This window comes from Lonchura striata, chromosome 2 (genome assembly GCF_050655825.1).
Source record: "Lonchura striata isolate lonStrDom1 chromosome 2, ASM5065582v1, whole genome shotgun sequence".
Lineage (NCBI taxonomy): Eukaryota > Metazoa > Chordata > Aves > Passeriformes > Estrildidae > Lonchura > Lonchura striata.
Genome location: NC_140704.1, coordinates 143,740,960 through 143,762,666, shown reverse-complemented (window position 1 = coordinate 143,762,666; position 21,707 = coordinate 143,740,960). Strand labels below are relative to the sequence as shown.

The window sequence follows — 21,707 nt, the reverse complement described above, 5'->3', positions numbered from 1 at the left end:
AGCAAGCAAGCAACAAAATGAGTAATGCATTAGGCTTTATTTTGTTAGGTTAATTACACAGATGTACTATCAACTCCTGGGCAGACAAAAACCTCCAGAACTCTTCACATCATCTCATTTGGTACTCTTAAAAGCCCCCACATTTCTTAGAATTAATCTGACAAGTTAATTTTCTATAACTTTTTTTTTTGAAACATCACTTCAACTTTCAAATCGGTGGAATTCAAGTTTCCAATCTTTGAACTTTTGAAGTTCATCAATCACTTATCAATATCAATCATTTTTTCTTACAGCAATGTTATTTTTTCTTGTATCAGTGATATGTTATGGTCTCGACGGTGCTTTGCAATCAATATGGCATCCAGCTAAGGGGTCCCCAGCACAGGAAGGACAACTGGTGGAGCAAGTCCAAAGGAGGCCACAAAAAATGATTGAAGGATGCAGCACTTCTTCTATAAGGAACTAAGGCTAAGAGAATTAGACTTGTTCAGCCTGGAAAAGATGAGATTTCTGGGTGACCTTATTGTGGCCTTCCAGTACCTAAAAGGAGCCTAGAAGGAAAACTGAGAGGGACTATTTCCACAAGAGCCTGGAGTAACAGGTCAAGGGAGAAAGGCTTTATGCTGGAATAGAGTTGGTTTTGCTTAGATATCAAGAAGAAATGCTTTACTATGAGGATGGTGAGTCACTGGCACAGGTTGCCCAGAGCAGCTGTGGATGCCCCATCCATGGAACTGTTTAAGGCCAAGTTGGATGGAGCTTTGAGCAGTCTGGCCTAGAGAAAGGTGTCCCTGCTGACAGCAGGGGGTGGGAACGAGATGGTCTTTAAGTTCCCTTCCAACCCAAACCATTCTATGACTCTATGAAGACAACTTTGGCTATTGCAGTCTGTTATTTTAGTTTCTCTTAAACACTTAGAAATCATTTTAGTCAGCTCTTGGTAATCACAATAAAAATATGCACCATGTTCCAGGCTCAGGCCAAGGCCTGGATGATGACTTCACTAGATTCAGTGCCAAAACCTCCAACGGTATAAGATGAACAAAATGGATCCAAATTTTAAGAAATAATATCATGGAAGATGAAGTCAGTACTAGGATAGATTAAAATGTCACTACCATGTGTTAGGTTTTAATTTCCTTCATCAAGTATGGCTTATTAATTAATTTCAAATATGCTAGTATTTTGTCTGTAAAAGCCATAACAAATACAAACAATGGAGGTTTTGTATGATCATAGGACATTTTCAAGGAAAATATTCTTGCTAGAAATATGCTGACCAACACCATTGTATATCTTAAAACACTTACACAGAGAAAAACTAATATCAACATTGTAAAAAACATTGTAAAAAAAAAATAATACTGATTCCTCAAAGACATTATGACTTCTCTGTATCTATTAATAACATTAGTGTTTAGCAAAAAGATCAAAAAGTGTGTGTAGTGCCTAGATCTGTATTTTTAATGGTAAAAATATGGAGCCTAAGTGAATAATTAATAATATTGTCTTGATGTTTCAATGGAAATAATACATTCACTAGAAGACTATCTTACCTGTAAGTCAGCTTGAATCTTTAAGAAAGAAGCTATGAAACAAGTATCACCAGAAATTTTCATGCTTTATTTTATATGGACACTCTGGATCAATTTTGGGGTCAATTTTATGAGGTTCAACAAGGACAGGTCCTAGGTCCTGCACTTGAGTCACAATAACCCCATGCAGTCCTATGGGCTGAGGAAAAGTGGTTGGAAAGCTGCCCTTGGAAAAGAACCCGGGGGTGCTGGTCAGCAGGGACTGAACATGAGCCAGTGTGTGCCCAGGTGGCCAAGAAGGTCAATGGCATCCTGGCCTGGATCAGAAACAGTGTGACCAGCAGGACTGGGCAGGGATTGTTCCCCTGCACTCAGCACTGGTGAGGCCACACCTCGAATGCTGTGTCCCTCACTGCAAGAAGGACATTGAGGGGCTGGAGCACATCCAGAGAAGGGCAACAGAGCTGGGGAAGGGTCTGGATCACAGGTCTGAGAGGAACAGCTGAGGGAGCTGGGGGTGTTCAGCCTGGAGAAAAGGAGGCTCAGGCTCAGACCTTATCACTCTCTACAACTCCCTGGGAGGAGGCTGTACTCAGGTGAGGGTTTGTCTCTTCTGCCAGGTAACAAGTGACAGGGCAAGAGCCAACAGCCTCAGGCTGTACCAGGGGAGCATTACTGCCAGGTCCAGTTGACACGATGGTGTTTGGTCATAGCTTTGACATGATGATCTCAGTAGTCTTTTCCAACCTATTTGATTCTGTGATATGAGAAAAAATTTATTCACAGAACAGGTGGTCAGACATTGGAACAGGCTGCCCAGAGAAGAGATAAAACCACCATCCTTGTGAGTTTTAAAAACCCCACATGGACGTGGCACCTGGGAACATGGTTTAGTGGTGAACACGGCAGTGTCAGGTTAATGCCTGGACTTGATTCTATTAGACCAACCAGTCTTTTCCAGCAGTAACAATTCTATCCATCTATGCTTTTTCACTTTTCCTATTTAGGCAGAAGCACAAGATAGAAATGGATGTGGGAGAGGTGGGAAGCAGCTCTGGCATCCTCCAATGCTAGCTCTAAAGCAGATTTTCTCACATGCCAAGTCAGTTAACTTTTGTGTGCCAGTAACTTCCCTCTCAAGTAAAATGTGTGGTGAAACTCAATTTGTATTTCTGCAAAATGGACAGAATGTAGCTATCAATTTAAGAAAAATTATAGAGAAAGCAAACCCAATCCAAAAATGTAACATTTCATAAAAAATACCACCAATGACTTTAATCTCTGCTATTTAGAGCCCCTGCGCAGGAAGAGTGGCAGCAGCAGCTCTTCAAGGGCTGTTAGACTCTTGCACCTTACTCCTTATCCCCAGAACTCCTCTGCAGAGCTGAAGATCCTGGAAGTAGCCTTACTAGTAGCCTAAATGATCACTAAAGTATGGCAACCAGTGATACAACTGAGTAAATTCCCATGGCAGTAATCTTTCCTATATATGAATATTTCAGTTGCAAGTAGCATTGGGAAAATGGTTCCGCTTTTGCATGCAGACAAATCCTTCTAAATTTTAAGGATTTTTGTTGAAAAGGTTACCCATCATCTTCTGCAGTGTGTCCAGTCAGTATTTAATTGGCATGTCTATTTCATTTAAAATGCAGATTATTGCAGCATCTGTAGGTCTCAACTTACAGTGATATTTCTTAATACTTTCTTGGCTTTTCAAGATTGTATCAGTTTTACTAAATTATAGCTCTGGCTCTAAAATAATATTTGGGTTGATTTAAAACAGACCAGCAGAAACAACATTGTCTCTTCTGGCTTAAAGCAATTTTTGGAAGCTGAATGGCTGCTCTTTGTTTTACTGTTGCATATTCTCAGACATCTTGAGTTACTGGAATTCCAATGCATGGGACTCGTGTTTGGCCATGTTCAATGGACAAATCTGCATGCTGGATCCTGGCACAAGCTTCAGAGGCCTTTGGGGAATACTCCTGCCAGAGGAACACACTTTCAGACCAGCCAGTGACCCACACCAGGGCTGCAATGGTGTAAATGCAGATGGTACGGGCACAACATCAACAGCAATCTGGATGCCAAAGAGTGAATTTCTTGTGGAAGACAAGAGCTGACACATCTGCATTCTCCGTGTGTTTGTTTTATCACATGCCCTTGGCAGTACGATTACCCAGCAATGTGTACAGCTGAGAACAGCCCCCTTCGTGCCCTCCTTTGCAGGGGATCCACATGGCTTATTAGCTTCATCATTCCCAGTGGAGAGGATTAGATGCAAGAAGTTCACCCAGGCCACATGAGAAGAGAAATGCAGAGGAGAGGGCAATACACAGTGTCCTTTGTTATGCTGACTGCACTCAACTCACTCAGTTTTCCTCTTCCCACCCTGATTTCCCATTCAGCAGTGCATCCAGCTAGGGGAAATGAAATGCAGTACTGCTTTGTGCATTTTAGTCATCATCAATCCTGCCCCAAAAATGCTCATATTGTGCATTGCTCTACTGAAGTTAGAAAACAAACAAGACCAAATGAGCACTCACTCACCAGCCCTGACTGAATATGTCAACCCATATATTAATATCTCAGGAATTTTCTTAAGGAGACTGGTTTACAAAAACACAATGATTTAATGTTACATTTATAAAAACACATTTCAAAAAGCTGTAAGTGCTCAGCTCATAGCTGCAGCTGTTAAGGGCTTTGTAACTACAAACACATAAAATATTTCTGTTGGTTTCCACACATCAGTAACTATAATAGATGATAAACTACAGTTAAAAGAGCCTCAAAGAACCTTTTATTGCTCATTTCCTCATTGCTCTCCAAGGAGCTTGACAAGAGATAACCATCCCTTTTTATCCCTCAGACTTCAAGAAATAACACAGCCCAGAATAAATTCCGACCATTTTGTTGGTCAGGATGTGGTGATCTAAAAACCACAGAACTAATAATAGTTAAATAAAGCAACACTCAAATAATAATAATAAAAACCCCTCCCTTAACAGATTTCAAATATTTAAGTATTACAGCAATAAGCATTTATTGTTGAGTATTTCAATTTCCCGCCATTGGAAACAGCAGCTCATGGAAGCAGGGATGGCAGAAAAAGCACCTCTGTCTTTCTGTGGGTTTTCCATGATGCATACAGAAGGTTTAACTAAATCCAGTTGTCCCCAAAAAAAGAGAAACTTCAAGTTTGGCCTTACATTTGTACAAAAAGGATCTGGGAACCTGCAGTTTAAAGAAGTTAGCAAAGATTCATCATGCCATTTATCATTGGACTGAAGATGGCAAGAAGAGGCGAGAATAATTTGTTACCGTAACATTTACTGGCCAAAATCAGGATTGTGCTGTGCTTGGAACCGTACAACCCTTCCTCCCCCTCACTGGTAATTGCTCTTTCCTCCACGGCAATCTTTGGCTGCCTGCCCCTCCTCGGTCTTGCCAAGCTGCCCTGCAGATGTACATCCACACCCCTTGATTTTCCTGCTGGGACAGCTCCTGCTGGCCAAACCAAGGCCCCATCCCTTGCAGGGGGCTGCCTGGACAGCTGAGCTGGTGTTGATCAGGACCCAAGCTGAGGTTGACTGTGGGATCCTTCTAAGGGATGTCAGAGACTGGCTGCAGGCATGGGTGTGGAATTGTGCAACTGCCTTAAAGGCAATCATTAAATAAAAACATTGCATACCTGTCACTAATTCTTTGTTAGTTCTGCCTCAGGATGACCTCAATATTTGTAAGTGCTACAGGAATGTTCTTAGAGGATAGGCAGCTAGCCTAGATCCTTGGATATTCAGATGCTGTTTGCACAGTGAGCTTTAGTTAGCTTTCCCTGCGGAGCCAAGCCTTGCTTTCTGGACTTTTTTTAATGCAATATATTTAAAAATCCGTTAAAAACATTCTTTCTTTTCCTAGGCACACTTTTTAGAAAAGTATTTGAAAGTTTATGAAGAGCTGGAAATTCCTACTGCAGACCTTGACTTAAGTGATCATTGCTGTTTGGGACAGCCCTAAAAAGACATTTAAATTTATGGATTCAGTGAGTCCAACTGTTCATCTCTGGTACAAAGCAAGTAACAACCATACACAGTCAACAGATAATATATCTCAAAACAGTGTGGATAAGACGATGATTACATGGCCACCTTAATTTGAGATAATTTTTTTCAAAAACCTGTCCAGATTAAGAGGAATACAACTGCCATGAGGTAGTGTGGCTGGGATGGTGGAGCACTGTCCTTTCCACAGCAGCAAAGATCTGTGCCCCAGTCCAGCAGCTGCTGGGGGTGAGGTTCTCATTCTCAAAGGATTTATCATTTACATTTCAGCAGCAGCATCAGTGTCTGGAATCCACTCTGCTTTTTTTGTTTGTTTGTTTCATTGATTGACTGTGGAGTTTTAGTGGTTTTCTTTCGTGTTTTGTTTGTTTGTTAACTACTTTTTAAGAAAGTACAAATGCTACTGAAACTGCAGATCAAATAGGTACCAAAGCAATCAATGTTACCAAATATAATGTGGGCTTGAAGTTCCCAAATTCAAAGCTAGATTATACAATGACACAGTAAAGACAGAGGCAAAAATATTGTTTTTCAGCAGTACTGATAGGTTACCCCATTATCTAGGCAAAAATGGGAATATTCATGGTCTAAAGCTGCAAAACACAAAGTCTATGCCAGTACGCCTGACTTTTCTCCTTCAACAGCAACAAAATCAACCAAACAAAAAGGTTTGATGGACTGTTTGGTACTGATAGCAGCTCTGGAATCAGCAATTAACAGCATAAAGAGATGCTGAAAACACTGCCACCAATTAATTTCCTCAGAAAGTGTGAATATTACTGTACACATGGCAACTTTATGAAGGAAATATTTTAAAATGCTGGAGAGAGTGTGAAATCCAGACTTAATCTTTTCACTCTGAAGCAGCCAGGATTTCATTCCTGGACTCTGTGTGGATCCAAAACAGATTTCTAGCAGCTGACGGCACAAAGCAGGCCCACGTTCTGCAGCAAAGCAGATCCCTTTGAGACCAAGGTAGTTCATAAGTTATTAGCACATTGCACAGAAACAAGTCATCTTCGTTGGGAAAGTTGTGTCTGAAACGAGGCAGGCTCAGTCATCCAGCATGAGACAGACTGGATTTAACCCCTTGCCCTGTTCATCATTTGTATCCACAGTGATTTACATACACGTGGATAGTTTGGGACATTCTTCATTGAGTACTATTTCTTCTTATCATCTGATGTGAAGCCAAAGTCACACAGATAATTTTTACTTTAAGACAAACCATTCCCAAAATGCATGAAAAAATGTATTGTTTTCTTTTTAGTCTTTTAAAAAGTCCTTATTAGCATCAAGTAAAAATTATGAATTAGGAAAATGTAGGAGTTATTTTCAGCCTTGATAAGTTCTTCAGTCATTTTCCTAAGAACAAAAATAAAAGCTCCTAAGTACAATTCTTTCAGAGCTGTTCAAACAAAAGTGTATTTTGACTATTTTATAGAGTAGAATTCATAGCAGAATTGACAATATAACTATTTCAAAAAGAAAGTATATCCCAATGGTAATATTTTTGCTTTTCTTCTTGCTAATGAAAATTGAAATTAAATCCATTACAGAGACAGCCTGCTTACATTTCTGTAATACAGATACCCTCAATAATTATAAATAAATGCTTTTTTCAGGTCCTACTAATCTGACAGGGACAAGGATCAGCTGGGAGGTTTGAATAGCTCAAAATCATAATTGTTTCATTACAGTATTCTGAAATTCACTGTGATCTTCCAGAGGAAAGCCCTCCATATGTGGTTAGCAAACCCATCTGTTTTCTATGTGCATGAGAGACCCACAAGATCCTGATTTCTATTAACTATCAGGCCATGTTCTCAGTAAGAGCCCTTCCTTATGGGCATCCATGAAATCAGGGCTGAAGGGTTAACATTTTGCAATTGTCAGTGACCTGGAGATGTCATCAGCAGGATATAAACAAATCAAACTTTTCACACTTTAGATACTTTTGAAAGCCCTGAGCCAGTTCTAAAATTTAAAACTTATTTGTTGATTCCTGTGGTAAGGCCACAGCTCTCACCTGGGAAGGTTACTAAACCCCTGAAACTGAGAAGGAAAATGCAAAGGAAAAAAAAAGAAAATACAGACTTTACCATTGCTTGTTTCAAGAGCCGATACAGCTGCCTTGGCTTTTCCTGTCTTGCTGACAGATTTCAGCAAAATTTGGGCAAGGCTTAGGTGCTACAAGAATGTAACATCTGAAACACAGCTTTCCAGCTTTCTGCAAGGAGGAAGGGGACACCCAAGGCTCCAACACTTTGAAAGAATGGGTATCTTTCCAATGGGATTCTTTCCCCCTTGCACACCCCTTGCTCCTCTGCAGATGCTGGGAAACATTCCTCCCACTCCTGCCTCCCAAGCACCACTGCCCTCCAAGCAAACAGATGGAAATCAATTTTTAAAATGTAATTTAAATATGAAATGTGAAAGAATTGAGAAATGAGTGAAAGTAAAAGTTTCCATTTAAGGCTGTTATTTTGTCACAAAGGAAAAAAAACTACACCTTTTGTACTTTTCATTGCTGTTACCAACTAGAAAGGAGCTATTTACAAGTGGAAAACCACACAGGTTTGCCTTGCCAGTTGTTAGATCTCTTGAATAAATCTTCCCAGCCAATTACCACATCATCACCTTCTACCTCACATACCACATCACGGTTTTGTATACAAAACCCTTAGTGACAGCACCCTTAGTGACAATGAGGTTTCCCTCTCTTTAGAGGGCAAAAAGAAAATTTTATTTTTAAAAGAAATGTGGAAAAAAGTGTTTGCTTATTAACAGCTGAATCAGCAATTTGATTTGGGACGTCACAACTCTTTCTGCTCACAGAAAGGGATATACTCAACCTGAGTTGCCAAGGAGTCTGTGGATTGAGATGTCAAACCCCTTTCAAAGGGGAGGAAGGTTCATAGCAGGACTTGGTGCCTGCAGTCCCAAGAGATGCTCCTGTCCCTTTGCTGGCTCAGACACCAGCACACCAAAGCCAGGCACCACTCCCTTTGCATCCTTTTCATCCCGTGCCAGCAAAAATAAATAAATCTGAGAACTTTTCTTCAGGCAAAGTAAGTTCCTTGATGTGCCTGACACAATGGAGGAAGGAGATATATATCTGCTTGAAGGCAAAGGGAAAGAGGGAGATGAAAAAGAGGTGAAAATAAAATCAACCTTCCTGGCAGAGCTTACAGAGATCAGTAAACTGCAGCCTTAAGTTTTCAGATAACTTAAAGTCCCAGTGCAATCAATGGCAAGATGGATGCTATGGTACCAAGAACAAGTGCAGAGAAATCTGAGGCAGGAGAACAGCAGTGGAGGAGACAGTGCAGAGCTCAGCTTCTTTTACACACTTACACATACAGCCTGCATTTATGCTGATACAGGAGTTCTTCTATTTTAATAGGTCACCCAGAGCCATAAAGCAAAGGAATCCCCATGCTCAGCCAAGAGGCCAGGCTACAGAGATGCTGAATGTGGTAGCACAGAAGAGCCTAAGACCTAAGACTAACTTCTACATAAAAGCAAACACAGGCAGCACTGATTTTTTTGCTGTCACTCTGCTAAGCTTTACACTGTCACAATGGAATGAGGAAAAGAGATGAAAATCAGAGGTCTTAAAAGTTATGTTTCCATTTAGATTTTTATCTTTGCTATTTTTTTAGAGTTCATGCAATCTTGATAGGATTAGCAAAGTAAAGCTGGAACCTCACAGTTCACAACCAACTGCATGTAGCCGGAAGGTTAAAAAATCATACCATGGCCTTTCCTCCATAACTGAGGTTACTGGATGGAACAGAATAAATTGCAGATGTGTGTTCAGTTCTGTAAATATCTCTAGCGAAAGTGTAATTGGCTGTACAGTGGGTGTTGTGGGAGTAGGCAAGTATCCAGGCTTTGCATAAAAAAGATTTTGTCTCGAGAGAGAGATGTGTTTCTTGTTTGTTCTTTACAGCAGTGTGAAGCTGACCCCCTGTTCCATCACGGGGCTAGAAACTGTGTTCCTGCAGAGCACAGTAAAACTCATAGCAGAGAAAATGAACTCCATTTACAGAATTAAAATATAAGTTCATCATTCTTGTGATCCATCTTGGTCTGTGACTGTAGAGTGGTGTGGATGGTTTGCCTGAGCAAGGCTTCCTTATACACTTTCATTACATATATATTATATATTTCTTTCACTTTTAAAAAAGATGCTGAATTTTTTTATAGTATTCCAAGCAAATTGGTCTCCAGCTGAAAAAAACCCTATGTGAATTAAACAACATAATCTATAAACTGCATAATATAAAAAAATGCATGTAATAAAGTAATATCTATTTTATAACATAATGGGTAAGTCACAAAAAAAAAAAGTCAATAGATTCTCAAGGGCTTCATCATTGGTTCAAATAGTCTCTGCCTCCCTTCCTCCCTTCCACATGATGATAATTTGTGGGAATTCTAGCCTTTTTTTGCTTCATCAGGAAGAGAATTAAACCATTGCTGAGCAAACTCCACAGAGTGGATAAATTAGAGAAGGAAAAGAGCTGACCTAAGAGCCCATGAGAATAACTCTTGCTTTGGAGCATGAGTCTCTTGGGCTGCACAAGTCTCAGATCTGCAAGTGGTGGAGTTTTGCTGACAGATCAACTGAGTAGGAATTATTCACAAAGGTAAATTAATGCTATCTGTACACATGTGGAGAGTAATAACATAAGAACATAATACCCTGAAACACAAACCATCTATAAATATGGAGTAGGGGGATATAGGTCACTGCTTTCCATGGCCCTAATTGGAAATTGGTGTGTAAAATCACTGACTTAATGTCAGTCCCAGTGAGAAATACCCACAGGTAAAGCTGGACCAGGCTGGGCCACATCAGGAAAGCAAACCAGTGACTGTATGTCTAACTTTATAAGCATTTTTATTGTATAGTGCAATTTGATACCTACCACAGAACAGTTCTGAAAATGTTAAATAACTCGAATGGCTAAAGATGGCTCTGGGTAAAATACTGTATCAGTGTCAGAAGAACACAGAGTCTAAGCTTACAAATAATGTCTTTTAATGCTTGACCTTTCTATGTCTTTTTTTTTTTCTGATATATCTGTAACTAAACTATATTTAGTAAAACAAAACCACACATAATGAATAAAGAACTTTTAAACTATGTATCAATTTACTTACATGGTCAAATATAATTATGCTGAAGTGTAGTTCATGTAAGCCCCATATTGGTTAAAAACAGTCATGAAGTGAGAGCAAGAGAATTACAGGGGCAGACAGATTCATGCAAGGCACCCTCAGCACCCTCTGGTATCCAGCGTGTCATGAGCAGGAACAGTCTGCGCTGTTTGAGACAAACAGCTGCTCTCTGTTTGCACAGACAAAAGTGCAATTGTTTTTCCATGTGTTTGGCTAGCTAAACAGAGCCTTGGCTTTAATGCAACAGGCTTCCCGAATCATTCGCTTATACCATGAAAGGAAGCCACTTTGTGTCTTGAGCAGCAACAAGAAAAGAGATAAAGGGAGAAGTGGAGGCAAGAGTCTTTAGAACAGCAGCTGGGGAGCAGCAGCATCTTTGAAGTGCTCAGGGCAGAGAGCTGAGATAGCCACAGACTTGTAAAACCAACAGCATCTGAGGAACTCTCCAAGGAATCAAGTGAAAAGAGTATTGCAACTAAACCAAGTAATACAAAATGCTTTTCATCCTTAGCTGAGAGCAAAAGTAGTTCAAAATGACAGCTTTTTGCTGAACTGACCTTTAATTCTATGTCTTTGTTACAGAACTTAGGATAACCTTTTCAAGATTTCAGGCACCCTGCAGATCAGTTTTTCAGATGACAGTAGCCTCTTTAGAGAGCCTGGACTCTCATCAGGGAGTGACCTGCAATAGCCTACAAGAGCTGGAGCATGGGGAAGATTCCAGCTGCTCCATCAGGCACTAGATCTTACCATTCAATGGCCTATAGACCACACAGGAACTTGGAAGTTGTATCAAAACACAAGCAAAGCCCTGTTTTACAGTGCTGCTCTCTCTCTTTCAGAATGGTTACAGCTGTAAGACTCCAGAAAATAATCAAGAAAACACTTTCAAAAAGGGCATTCAGATACCTGGGTTATCCCATCATAAAACACTGCTTACTAGAAAAGAATTTTTTAAAACTAGCATTTATTAAAATAATGTGACTGAATTTAGAAAATCCACTGATCTCCAGTAATGAAGCTAGAGAATTTTTGTGTTTTAGATTTGTACTTCCTATTGATGAGAAAGAGCCAACATACAGACACAAGTACAGTGGGTCACTTGTTGCCCAGCAGCATTTTAGGTGACTGGCCTATAAACAAATTCAATTCTAAAGTCAACCACACCACTGTGAATGCAGAAAAAAGACCTCTGAGATATTATGAAATTTGCTGTACTCACATAAGGTTTCAGTTGTTGTAAAGAGAAAAAAAGTTATTTTATTGCCCAGTAAAACTCTCTCTGTTAAAAGAGTCTTTAGGAAAAATCACACAGAGGCATTGGAAACCTAATACTGCTCTGCAGGCCAAAATCTGGGCCTGGGATAAGCAAGTAAAACCTTGTTAAACCTGTGTCCTGTAAGTTTGGTGGGGGGGAAGATGTTCAAGGAGAAATTTAGACTCAAAAAGTTGAACTCACCATTTTTATATTTCACCTGGGAATTCACACTGTCTTAATTCTTTTCTCTGTAGTGAGTAACATGGATCCTGTTGTTCAAAACCAGGTCTGCAAATCATAAAAAGAATTTTTCTCTGTTTTCTTTTGTGTGTGCAGTTTGTAGCTCACATCCTGCTGGTGTGACGTTTGCGTCAATGTTCCCAACTGCATGGTGGGGGGCTTTCCCCTCATCATTTTCACAGGTCAAGTTTTGATTTCTTCATCATAGAACAGTTCTGGATAGTCACAGCAAGCACCTGGTCTGATTTTTTAGTCAATTTTATGTCCACTGGCTCAGAAGAAGAGAGGCTCGTGATCCACTGGCTCAAGCCCAGTCCCAGCTACCTTGTGGGGCTGTGCACTCTGAGGCTTGTGCACAGGGTGGGACTCACTTAACTTTTCAAAACAGCTTCAGAAATTCTGCAACCTCACAGGAGATTTCTTCAAAACAAACTTACCCTTATGCAACTCTGTGGACAAAGAAACGAGGCAAACCAAGGAAACAAGCAGAAAAAAATGGAAATCTACCAAAAAGAGTAGGAATGCAAGATGAAATTCTGACATGTCAGAAGATAACAGGAACTTTATAATGGTTTTAAAAGAATTAAAGTTCCACAATTAAGAGGCTAATGATTTATTAGTGAAAAATGGTGCAAAACAGGAGAATTCCACAAAGATCAGCAGAGACTGGAATATAGTAACATTGGAAATAGAAAGTGTGTGTCTGCAGAATAGTTACAACTTGGGCAGGAGTGGCAGGGTGGGATGTCACAAAGAAAGTATCTGGAGTTAATACAAACACAAATTTCAGGCGAGGGAGAAGGATAGCTTAAAAAGAGGAGAACTGTACAAACTGACATTTGAAACCTGGGGATTTGTAACATTGCTGGGCCCTGTCTGCAAATTCTCTGCTCTGAGTCTGGAAAACCTGGACTTTATGCTGTGAACCACGGGTCCCACAAGGAAACAAAGAAACTTTAGCAAACTTACCTGTACAGGTGCCAAAAGAGATCTACTCATCAAATGTTTTGGTTATGTTTGAGAATATGTCATATTTTCTGAAATTTTCCATCTCTATTTAAATCCATACCACTTTACATGAATTCTAGTGGGAAACGGTCAGTATTGCACAGAGGGTTTGTGACAGGAATAAGAGGAGATTCCAAATCCAAACTGTGACTTCCTTGTGGCCACCATGGGGCAGGTCCACCAGCAGCCCAGTGGAACAGTGTCTCTAAGAGCCTCCTGACACAGGGGTTCAACAATGGCAGGGCTTCCAAAATAGAGAAGGAATAAAATAAACAGAGTAGCTGGTGCAGTGAAAGGGAAGAAGCGAGATATCCAATTCTGCACCGGGATTCACAATACTCGGGGAAGAACTTCCATTATTTCAAGACACTGTGCTAATGCAAAGGATGGTCAAAGACATAAAGACTCTGTTGTTGCACTTGTAGCAGCCTGAGATCAAAGCAAAGGAGAAATTTGCCAAACCTTGTCTCCTTCTGGCAACTAAACAAAGTTCTGGCAGTGACACACAATGCAGCTTTCAAAACCACGTTCTCCTTCAGCTAGAGCAGCCTCTACTTTAGTGAGAGGGATGAATTCACAGAACTCCCAGACAAGAGGAGATGGGTGCAATGCAATTTTCTTCCCAGTCCTCACAAAACCATGTTACTGTGATAATTTTCATGGCATTAATCCCAGTATAGTAAGAATAACATGGTTTTTAAGGAAGGTCCAACCTATGTAGAAGTGGTAAAAAAAGACTCACTCTAAAAATTTGGGAACTACTCATTTAGTTTAATTAAATACACACAGGGAAACTGGAAAACTTGGGACAGTTAGGGAGGCATCACCAGAGCTCATCAGAAAACTACTCCAGCAAATGATGACCAAAGACCAAGAAGAGAAGGCAAACAGAGCAGCAGCATCCAGGCACAGATTCATTCACTGATCAGGAAAGCATGGTGAGTGCTATACATGTTAAAAAGTTGTCAAGCACAACCAGTCAAGAACTCATTTTTGATGGCAGAGATAATTATTTTTACATTCACAAATATTTGATCTCTTCCAACTTCTGTTAAATCATTATGCTACTTACTAGCACAATCTTACTGATTTTTTCTTTAGAGTCTTTTAGAAAGGTTTCCACTGAAGACTGAATAAATAATAATGAAAAAGCTATCCAAAATGTTCATCAAACTGTTCAACATTGTGTTCACCATTGCTATGCTCTTAACATGTCCTCATGTCCTGGTCCTGCACCGGGGAAGGAACAACCCCATGCAATATAGGGTGGGGGCCACCCTGCTGGAAAGCAGCTCTGCAGGGAAGGACCTGGGGGTCCCAGTGGAGAACAAACTGTCCATGAGCCAGCAGCACGTCCTTGTGGCCAAGGCCAGCGGTATCCTGGGGTGCATTAGGAAAAGCATTGCCAGGAGGTCAAGGGAGGTGATCCTGCCTCTCTACTCCACCCTAGCAAGGCACATCTGGAGTGCTGTGTCCTGTTCTGGGCTCCTCAAGAGAGTACAAGAGAGACATGGAAAAAATGGAGTGGGTCCAGTGGAGGGCTGCAAAGTCAGTCAAGGGTCTGGAGAATATCTCTTACAATGAAGAGTTGAGGGAGCTGGGCCTGTTAAGCCTCAAGAAGAGATGACTGATGAACCTCATTAATGTCTATCTAAATGGAGGGTATCAAGAGGATGGGCAGGGTCTCAGCAGTGGTTCCAAGCAGCAGGACAAGAGGCGACATGCAAAAACTGAAGCACAGGAAGCTTCACTTGAACACAAGGAAGGACTTCTTTACTGTGCAGTGATCATTCACTGGAACAGATTGACTAGGGAGGCTGTGGAATCCCCCTTACTGGATGGGTCCAGTCCTGTGTAGTGTGCCCGAGAATGACCCTGCTTGAGCTGGGGGGTTGGAGCAGATGACCCCTGTGGTCCCTTCCAACATGACCCTGATTCTGTAATGTAACAACCACTCTTCTCAAGCATGATCTCAGTGATGTTTGAGGCTAATGCTAGCCTAGTCAGTTCACTCTCCAACCTCTGTGATAGATAACATCAGATAAAATCTGAGGTCCTGGTTATTGCTGCATAAAGTGAAAGACACAGTCAAAACATCTTTGGGTTTTCTTTGGTTTTGCAAAACCAGACTGATTTTATAGTAAAAAAATCAGCTTTCCTTAAAATTATATTTTTCTAAAGTCATAGATGCTTAAATACATCTTCCACATTTCTGTGGAGAAGAATGGACCTTTATATCATAATTTACAGATAAATACTATCAGAAAATGAAACGCTTACAGGGATGTGTTTGAAACTTATATATACATTTATATTCAAGCCCTACAGCAGTGGCATTCATTGTGGGTAGTGCTAGTGCATGTTTAGCTCTGCTGCTTCTCTATTTATGGACAAGCTATGAAAGCAGTTTGTCAGCAACTTTTTCTGAGTGTTCACATTTCCAAATACATCCATTCTCAACTCACTCTAATGTAATTATCAAATTCAGCAGTGAGCTGATAACACAGCTAAAGGAAAATCCCAACCTGCCTCAGTGTTTTCATGCTGTAATTGAAAACAGATGGCAACTCGTGTAATTTATGCTTTTCTACAATCAGTAACATGTTGGTATAAGATAAGAATTCTAAGACTGAATTGCATCTGCTTCAACAACACCATATGCTAGTGCACAGCATAAATATTTATCCAAGCCTACTCCATCTTCTCATTTAAAGCTCAATTCCATGAAAAAAGGAAAGTACCCTTCCGATAGCTTCAATTAGCACTGAAGCATCCCTGGAGTGCTTTGAAGGGCTAGAGGCCCAGCACCAAACACTGAGGTATCTTCTCTTTCCTAAACTTCACCGAGAAGGTTAAATGGAGGCATGTACCTTGTGTCTTATTGATGCAATATAAATCCCAGTTTTCAAGCTCCCATTAGGGTGCCTTTAGGAATTACAAAGAAGTTTCTCACCTACAATATCAATGCTTCTCTACCTTTCCCACTATCCTGTAAAAGACTGGTAATTGGACTTGGGATACTTTTTCCTGGGGGAAGGGTTTTTTTTTTAAGGATTTTTAGACTGATTTATCTTGCTTGTCAGACAGTTATGCGATCCACATTTTTGAGGTCAGCTTGGCAAGGACCATCAAATGGGTTTTGTGTTTCTCTGTAGCTTGAGGTACATTCAACTTCATGAGAATCTCACTGTTCAAATTTATTCCAATTTCAGGAACATAAGGCATTGTCAATTCCTCTGACATCACATGGTTTTAGGTTGTTTTTCACCCTGCTGGACATTTATAATGTGTGCCTTTTAGTCTTCCATGTTACAAGTCTGTAATACGCTGTTATTGTGGCAGTACTTCAATTCTTTGGACTAATCAGACAGTACTGATGTTCCTTTGACTGCATGAAATGGGCTTGATGACCTTGATGAACTGACATCCACTGGCTTCTTGACACAGTGGCAACTCAATTATTCTTGAGAGCTGATTCTTATTCTGCTAGTGAAATCATTTGAGAAGCTTAACCTGAAATAATAATTTGTGAATGCAGAACACAAATGCAGAGGCAGAAAATATATAAAGCTGATCTCCTCCCTGTGCCAGCTTTTAGAGACCAGGAGAGCAGAACCATGCTGAAAAGGTCCTGGCTGCACATTACAGTTCCCAAGCTGAGCTCCAAACAGAAGGTGTTGGTACCAGTGACAGCACGTGGTCCTTCAAACTCCCTGCTGCTGACTCCTTGCTGCTGAAATCACGATCTAGGCTTGAAAAGCTTAAACAGTCACTGGCAACTTGTATGATTTGAGGACCTTAGGTGTCACAGCTATAAATACTAATTTGCTAAAAGTCACTTTAAGGAATCAGATAGCTTTCTTCTAACAGTTTGAGTAGGGCATTGATTTCTCCAGCCAGTGGGATGAACAGATGATCAGCAAAATGAGTGATTAATTTATCTCTCTCACAAGCCTCATACTTAGCTAGGTCTGCTTGTTCCATCACACTCTGTTGCAGTTATATCACACTAAATCACATTGTTATGTGATGCATAATTTGAGTCACTAGTTTGAAGTCAAGTTGTAACTTTTCAAAAAATACTTGCACCTTAAAAGCAGAAATGAACTTACAGAATAAATCACTAAAAAAAGAGAAAAAGAGTTTTACTGACAACAGCTGGCAATATTTAGCAGTATCATCTGCAGAGAACCAGATTTTTCAGCCAATCAGTAATGAATTTTAAAGCAACCTGGGAACTTCAAAATCCTGCTGTTCCAGTCTGCTATGCTGACAACAGCAGACAGCTAAACAGAGCTGCAAATAACTGAGAAGAACGCATCACAACACTGACTCCTTTCATAGCCTCGCGTTGCCTCCAGCTCCCACTTATTAATGCACTTGCAGCAACCACTCTCCTCATAACACTGTCACAGGCAAACACACTTCAGCAAACCAGGTCCAAAAATACTTTAATAAATATAATTGACTAGATATTTATTGAATTATTTTCTCAGCTTCACACCTGAAATTTCAGACTGTGAGTGGTAATCCTATTTACCAGCCCCAGAAGAGGGATTAAATCCTAAAGCTTGTAGCCTCTCAGCAGATCATCAGCCTCTTCAGCAGATCATGCTAGTAGGGATTTTGTCAGAAATAGTCTGAAAATTCCCCCAGAAGAGGATGTCACACATCTGCCACACTGAGGTGCACATGTGACAGAGCCCATGTGTCCCATCCGCTCACGCCGTGCCCAGGCACAGCCACTGTGGGTGGTCAGAGCTCTGTCCCGAGTTTTCTACACAGACTCCCAACTCACAGCACTCTGGAGCAGGCCAAGAGCCCAGACAAGCTCAAACTGTAAGCAAGTCCCCACTAAGTCCAGCAGGTAAGGTTGAGCCTGCAATGTTTACTTCTTTCTGTGATACATGGTAGAACTTTAAATGCACAAACCAAGGTCCTACAATGACATTGTAGGCAGCAGTCCCCTCTCTACAGTATGTACAGAATAATGCAAAGACAGAAAAACAGTGCTCTCCAAAGCAGGCAAGTGCAAAACCACAAGCTTTACAAATAAAGACATTCTAGAAACAATTACAGTGGATGCATCTCCTTAGGAGGAAAATCCCTGCTGCTACTGCCAAGAACTTTTCGACAAACTGCAACGCCAAGGCTTGGCCCTTCTTCAAATTCTTGGCCTTTTCATCATAGCCAACTTTCCTTGTTAGCGCTTCTTTGCTGTAGCACTCTTTTTGCAGACAAAAGCCTCTTGCACCAGCCCACCAGAAGTTACCATGCCCAACAGCCTGTTTTCAAAGTGCCTTTCCTGCAGCTTCCACACAGGGGAATATTTAATTTCAAGGAGCTGTCATCTAAAGCCTGTCATTTGATTTCTTTAAATTTGACAGATTGAGGAGTTCTGTAAACAGATGGATTAAGTGACATAGATTTTTTTTAAATTTCAAATACTGCACTATGATTTACATACGTATTGCCATGGGAACTTCTAACAAAAGCCCTTATTTTCAAAGAAAAACACCATCTCTTACTAGGCTAAAGGTAATCAGCATTTCCAAAAATGGGGCAACAAATTTTGTGTCTAAAGAGGGGTTCATCTCATAGACAGCTATAAATTTTTATGTCAATTCTGTTCTGAAAAGCACTTTCATATAAAGATAACAGCTTTGAAAATAATCAGATCTGTCCTTGTGTAAAATCAAGGCAATATATCCCAGTTTTACAACACTGGTTGTTCCTTTCAGGACAGTGAACTATTTTGCATTCCTCAATCTTGAATGGTTCAGGTAGACCTCTGTAACCCCATGGGGTGACACATATGACATCAGAGTGTTGTTTTTACAAGTCAGGTTTCAGAATCGCTCCACTGTATTGCTAGCTTCTATATTCAGAGAATAAAACTGCTGTAAAATACTAAGCTCCCAAGTTCAGGATTTAGAATATGCACATGAATTAATAAATTATTTTTAAACTTAGGCCCTTTACATTTTAGGCAGGGTCATTATTTGAAAATTATACTTGTCATATAAAAATTGTAAATGTATATTATATTTAGAAACTTCCTCGGAACTTAGGCTTCTTTGCCAGCAGGATGTGTCTGGGTGCTGCATGCATCAACAAGCTCTGCAGCTGCCATTCCCTGTCCCAGGGGTTTTGCCTACCTATACTAAAAAAAGTTTCAAAGACAGCATGTGCTTGAAAGTTCCATTTAAAAAAGAATCAGCATCCAGAAAGCAGAAACCCCTGTCCTGCACTTGCTGAGGAGGGTCCCATGGCAGGTCTGGCACCGTGCAGCAGGCAGGATGTGCATCCCTGGAGCTGTGGCCTCCAGCTTGGTGGGTGTGAATAGACAGGTCACAGACAACTGGGATGAGTGTGATGGAAAAGAGACATGAATTAGAAGGCTGGATAAAATTAATGGAAACTGGGGTACATGTGGAATACACCTGAAACCTTAATCTGTGTTGCTGCTATACAATAAAGCATGGCATAAATTGGTAGTTTAATCTTTCTGGCCATTGGAGCAGGTGTAGCAGAGCAGCTAACTCAATTTTCTTGCTTTTATCTGTATTAACATAATACTTTGCCTTTATTTTTCTCTTTGTACAAGGCAGAGATTAATTCACAGATATATGCAGGATGTGATCCAAGCCCACAGGTAAGTCAATGGGCTCTGCATTGCAGTGCAAAAGATAAAAGTGGAACTTGTATTTATTGATTCTTAAATCATTTATGAAGCTATTTCAGCTCTTTATGAAAGTATTATCTGTTGTTCTTTCCAAACTGTCTTGAATCTTAACTGCTTTACACTGAACAGTGGGCTATGCTAGCTTCACTCTCACTAGTTATGTCTGACTTTGCCTGTTCCTATAAAGGCAAAATCCAGAAGGTGTATACCAGCAGTCACATAAATTGTAAAGAGGGAAGCCAAAATTGTGCAGAGTTGAAAAAAAAATGCAAAATTGCAAAATCCATCAAAAAATAAGAACTCTGCCACTACCAAAACCAGCCAACCACATGAATGAAAATCCACCTCAAAAAGGGAAAAGGTCAAAAGAACAACCTGGAAAGAATAATTGAGTCTCATGTGAAAAAGAGACTTCAAGAATCTCAGGAACAGAAGAAAAGAAACAGGAGGGGGTTTAAAGACAACAAAACTCACTGTGCACAAATGCCTGAAACTGAGACAAAGGCACACTGGAAAAAAAAAGCACGTCTCCCTCCCCAAATGCAGGCAACCCAAGACCTTCACCGAGCAGCAAAAATTTCCCTGGGAAATCATCCCATTTTGAGAACCCACCTTCATGCCAGCCGCGGCCGCTGGCCCGCTGGGGTCCACAGCCTGGATGTGGCAGGGTTTGCTGCCCCGCACCACAAAGCCCCAGCCCACGGCATCGCCAACGATCTGCAAAGGGGAAAGGACATGACCTCTTTCAAACAGCTCCGTGAAATTCAAGGGGGCAACTGCTAAATGGTCCGAGATGTCATTTCAACATCTCTGTACTTCCAACACATAGTAGAGTACAGGCTGCTATGTCACTCATGGGAAAGGCTCTATCCAAATGGTTCCTCTCACTTTTAATGAAGTTTCTTTGTTGAACTAGGAGGCTGTAAAAGCAATGCTTCCAATGACTAGGTTCAAGAACATTTTTAAATAAGGGCTCTAAAAATGTATGTTAGTCAAATTTTCTGTCTCATTATGTAGAAAGTCTCTGCTAAGAAAACTTTGATTTGGGTAGGTAATCCGCTCCTGCAGAGCAGGAGAACTAAGTCCAGATGAGTTTGTATAACACAAATGTTATTGGCTTTATGTAATTTTACACCCCCTTTAAGTATCACACTGGCAATAAAGACAGAATAAACAAGTGCTGAATGAGACTTGTAATTTGTGGAAGTACTGATAATGGAGTTTGGGAGTTTGCAGTATAAACCTCAGCAAATACAAATGAGCTCTAATTATCCCATCAAAAAATGTCCGTTGGATTGCCCATATGCATATAACATGAAGAAAATAAAGAAAAATACTGGAGACATACCGTAAAAGTTTTTCTAACATATGGGGCTCCAGGCATCAAGAGCTCATCAGCAGTCACAGGTCTCTTTAATACTGTGGAGGTACAGAAATGAATATTCAATAAAAACAATCCTTAGGAGTTTCTTCTAATAAATAAGATACAGTGTTGGGATACATCTTTTTAGCCTCATTTCCCATACATGCTTTCAATTCTTGCAGACTTGCTTGAAAGCAGTAAGAGAACCAAGGAAAAGCCAGCAGAATAACACTGAGTATAAATGCTGAGATCTTTGGAAAACTGGAGCATTTAGCCAACAGACTTTGTTGTCTGCAACCAAAATCCCCTAAACACTATTACAAAATGCAAAAGTGGCTTTTCCTTTGTCCAGTGTTGAAACAAG

The 21,707-nt window shown here is 40.5% G+C and overlaps 1 protein-coding gene across 4 annotated transcripts in view; it reads right to left on the bottom strand.

Annotated features, from left to right (window-relative positions):
* Positions 1–21,707, bottom strand: part of DEPTOR (DEP domain containing MTOR interacting protein) — a 75,314-nt gene that overhangs the window by 3,381 nt on the left and 50,226 nt on the right. The window contains exons 8-10 of one of the 4 annotated variants that reach the window (XR_014953034.1): positions 21,329–21,399; positions 20,593–20,697; positions 12,249–12,335 (exon numbers count right to left, since the gene is read on the bottom strand). Coding sequence is in view for 3 of the 4 variants with exons in the window: in XM_085572478.1 (XP_085428604.1) it covers positions 19,501–19,656; positions 20,593–20,697; positions 21,329–21,399 (332 nt within the window). In the remaining variant the exon portion in view is untranslated. Of the gene's footprint in view, positions 12,336–14,045; positions 19,657–20,592; positions 20,698–21,328; positions 21,400–21,707 lie in introns of those variants that run through there. The other 3 variants (XM_085572479.1, XM_085572478.1, XM_021546564.4) reach the window with 3 other exon arrangements.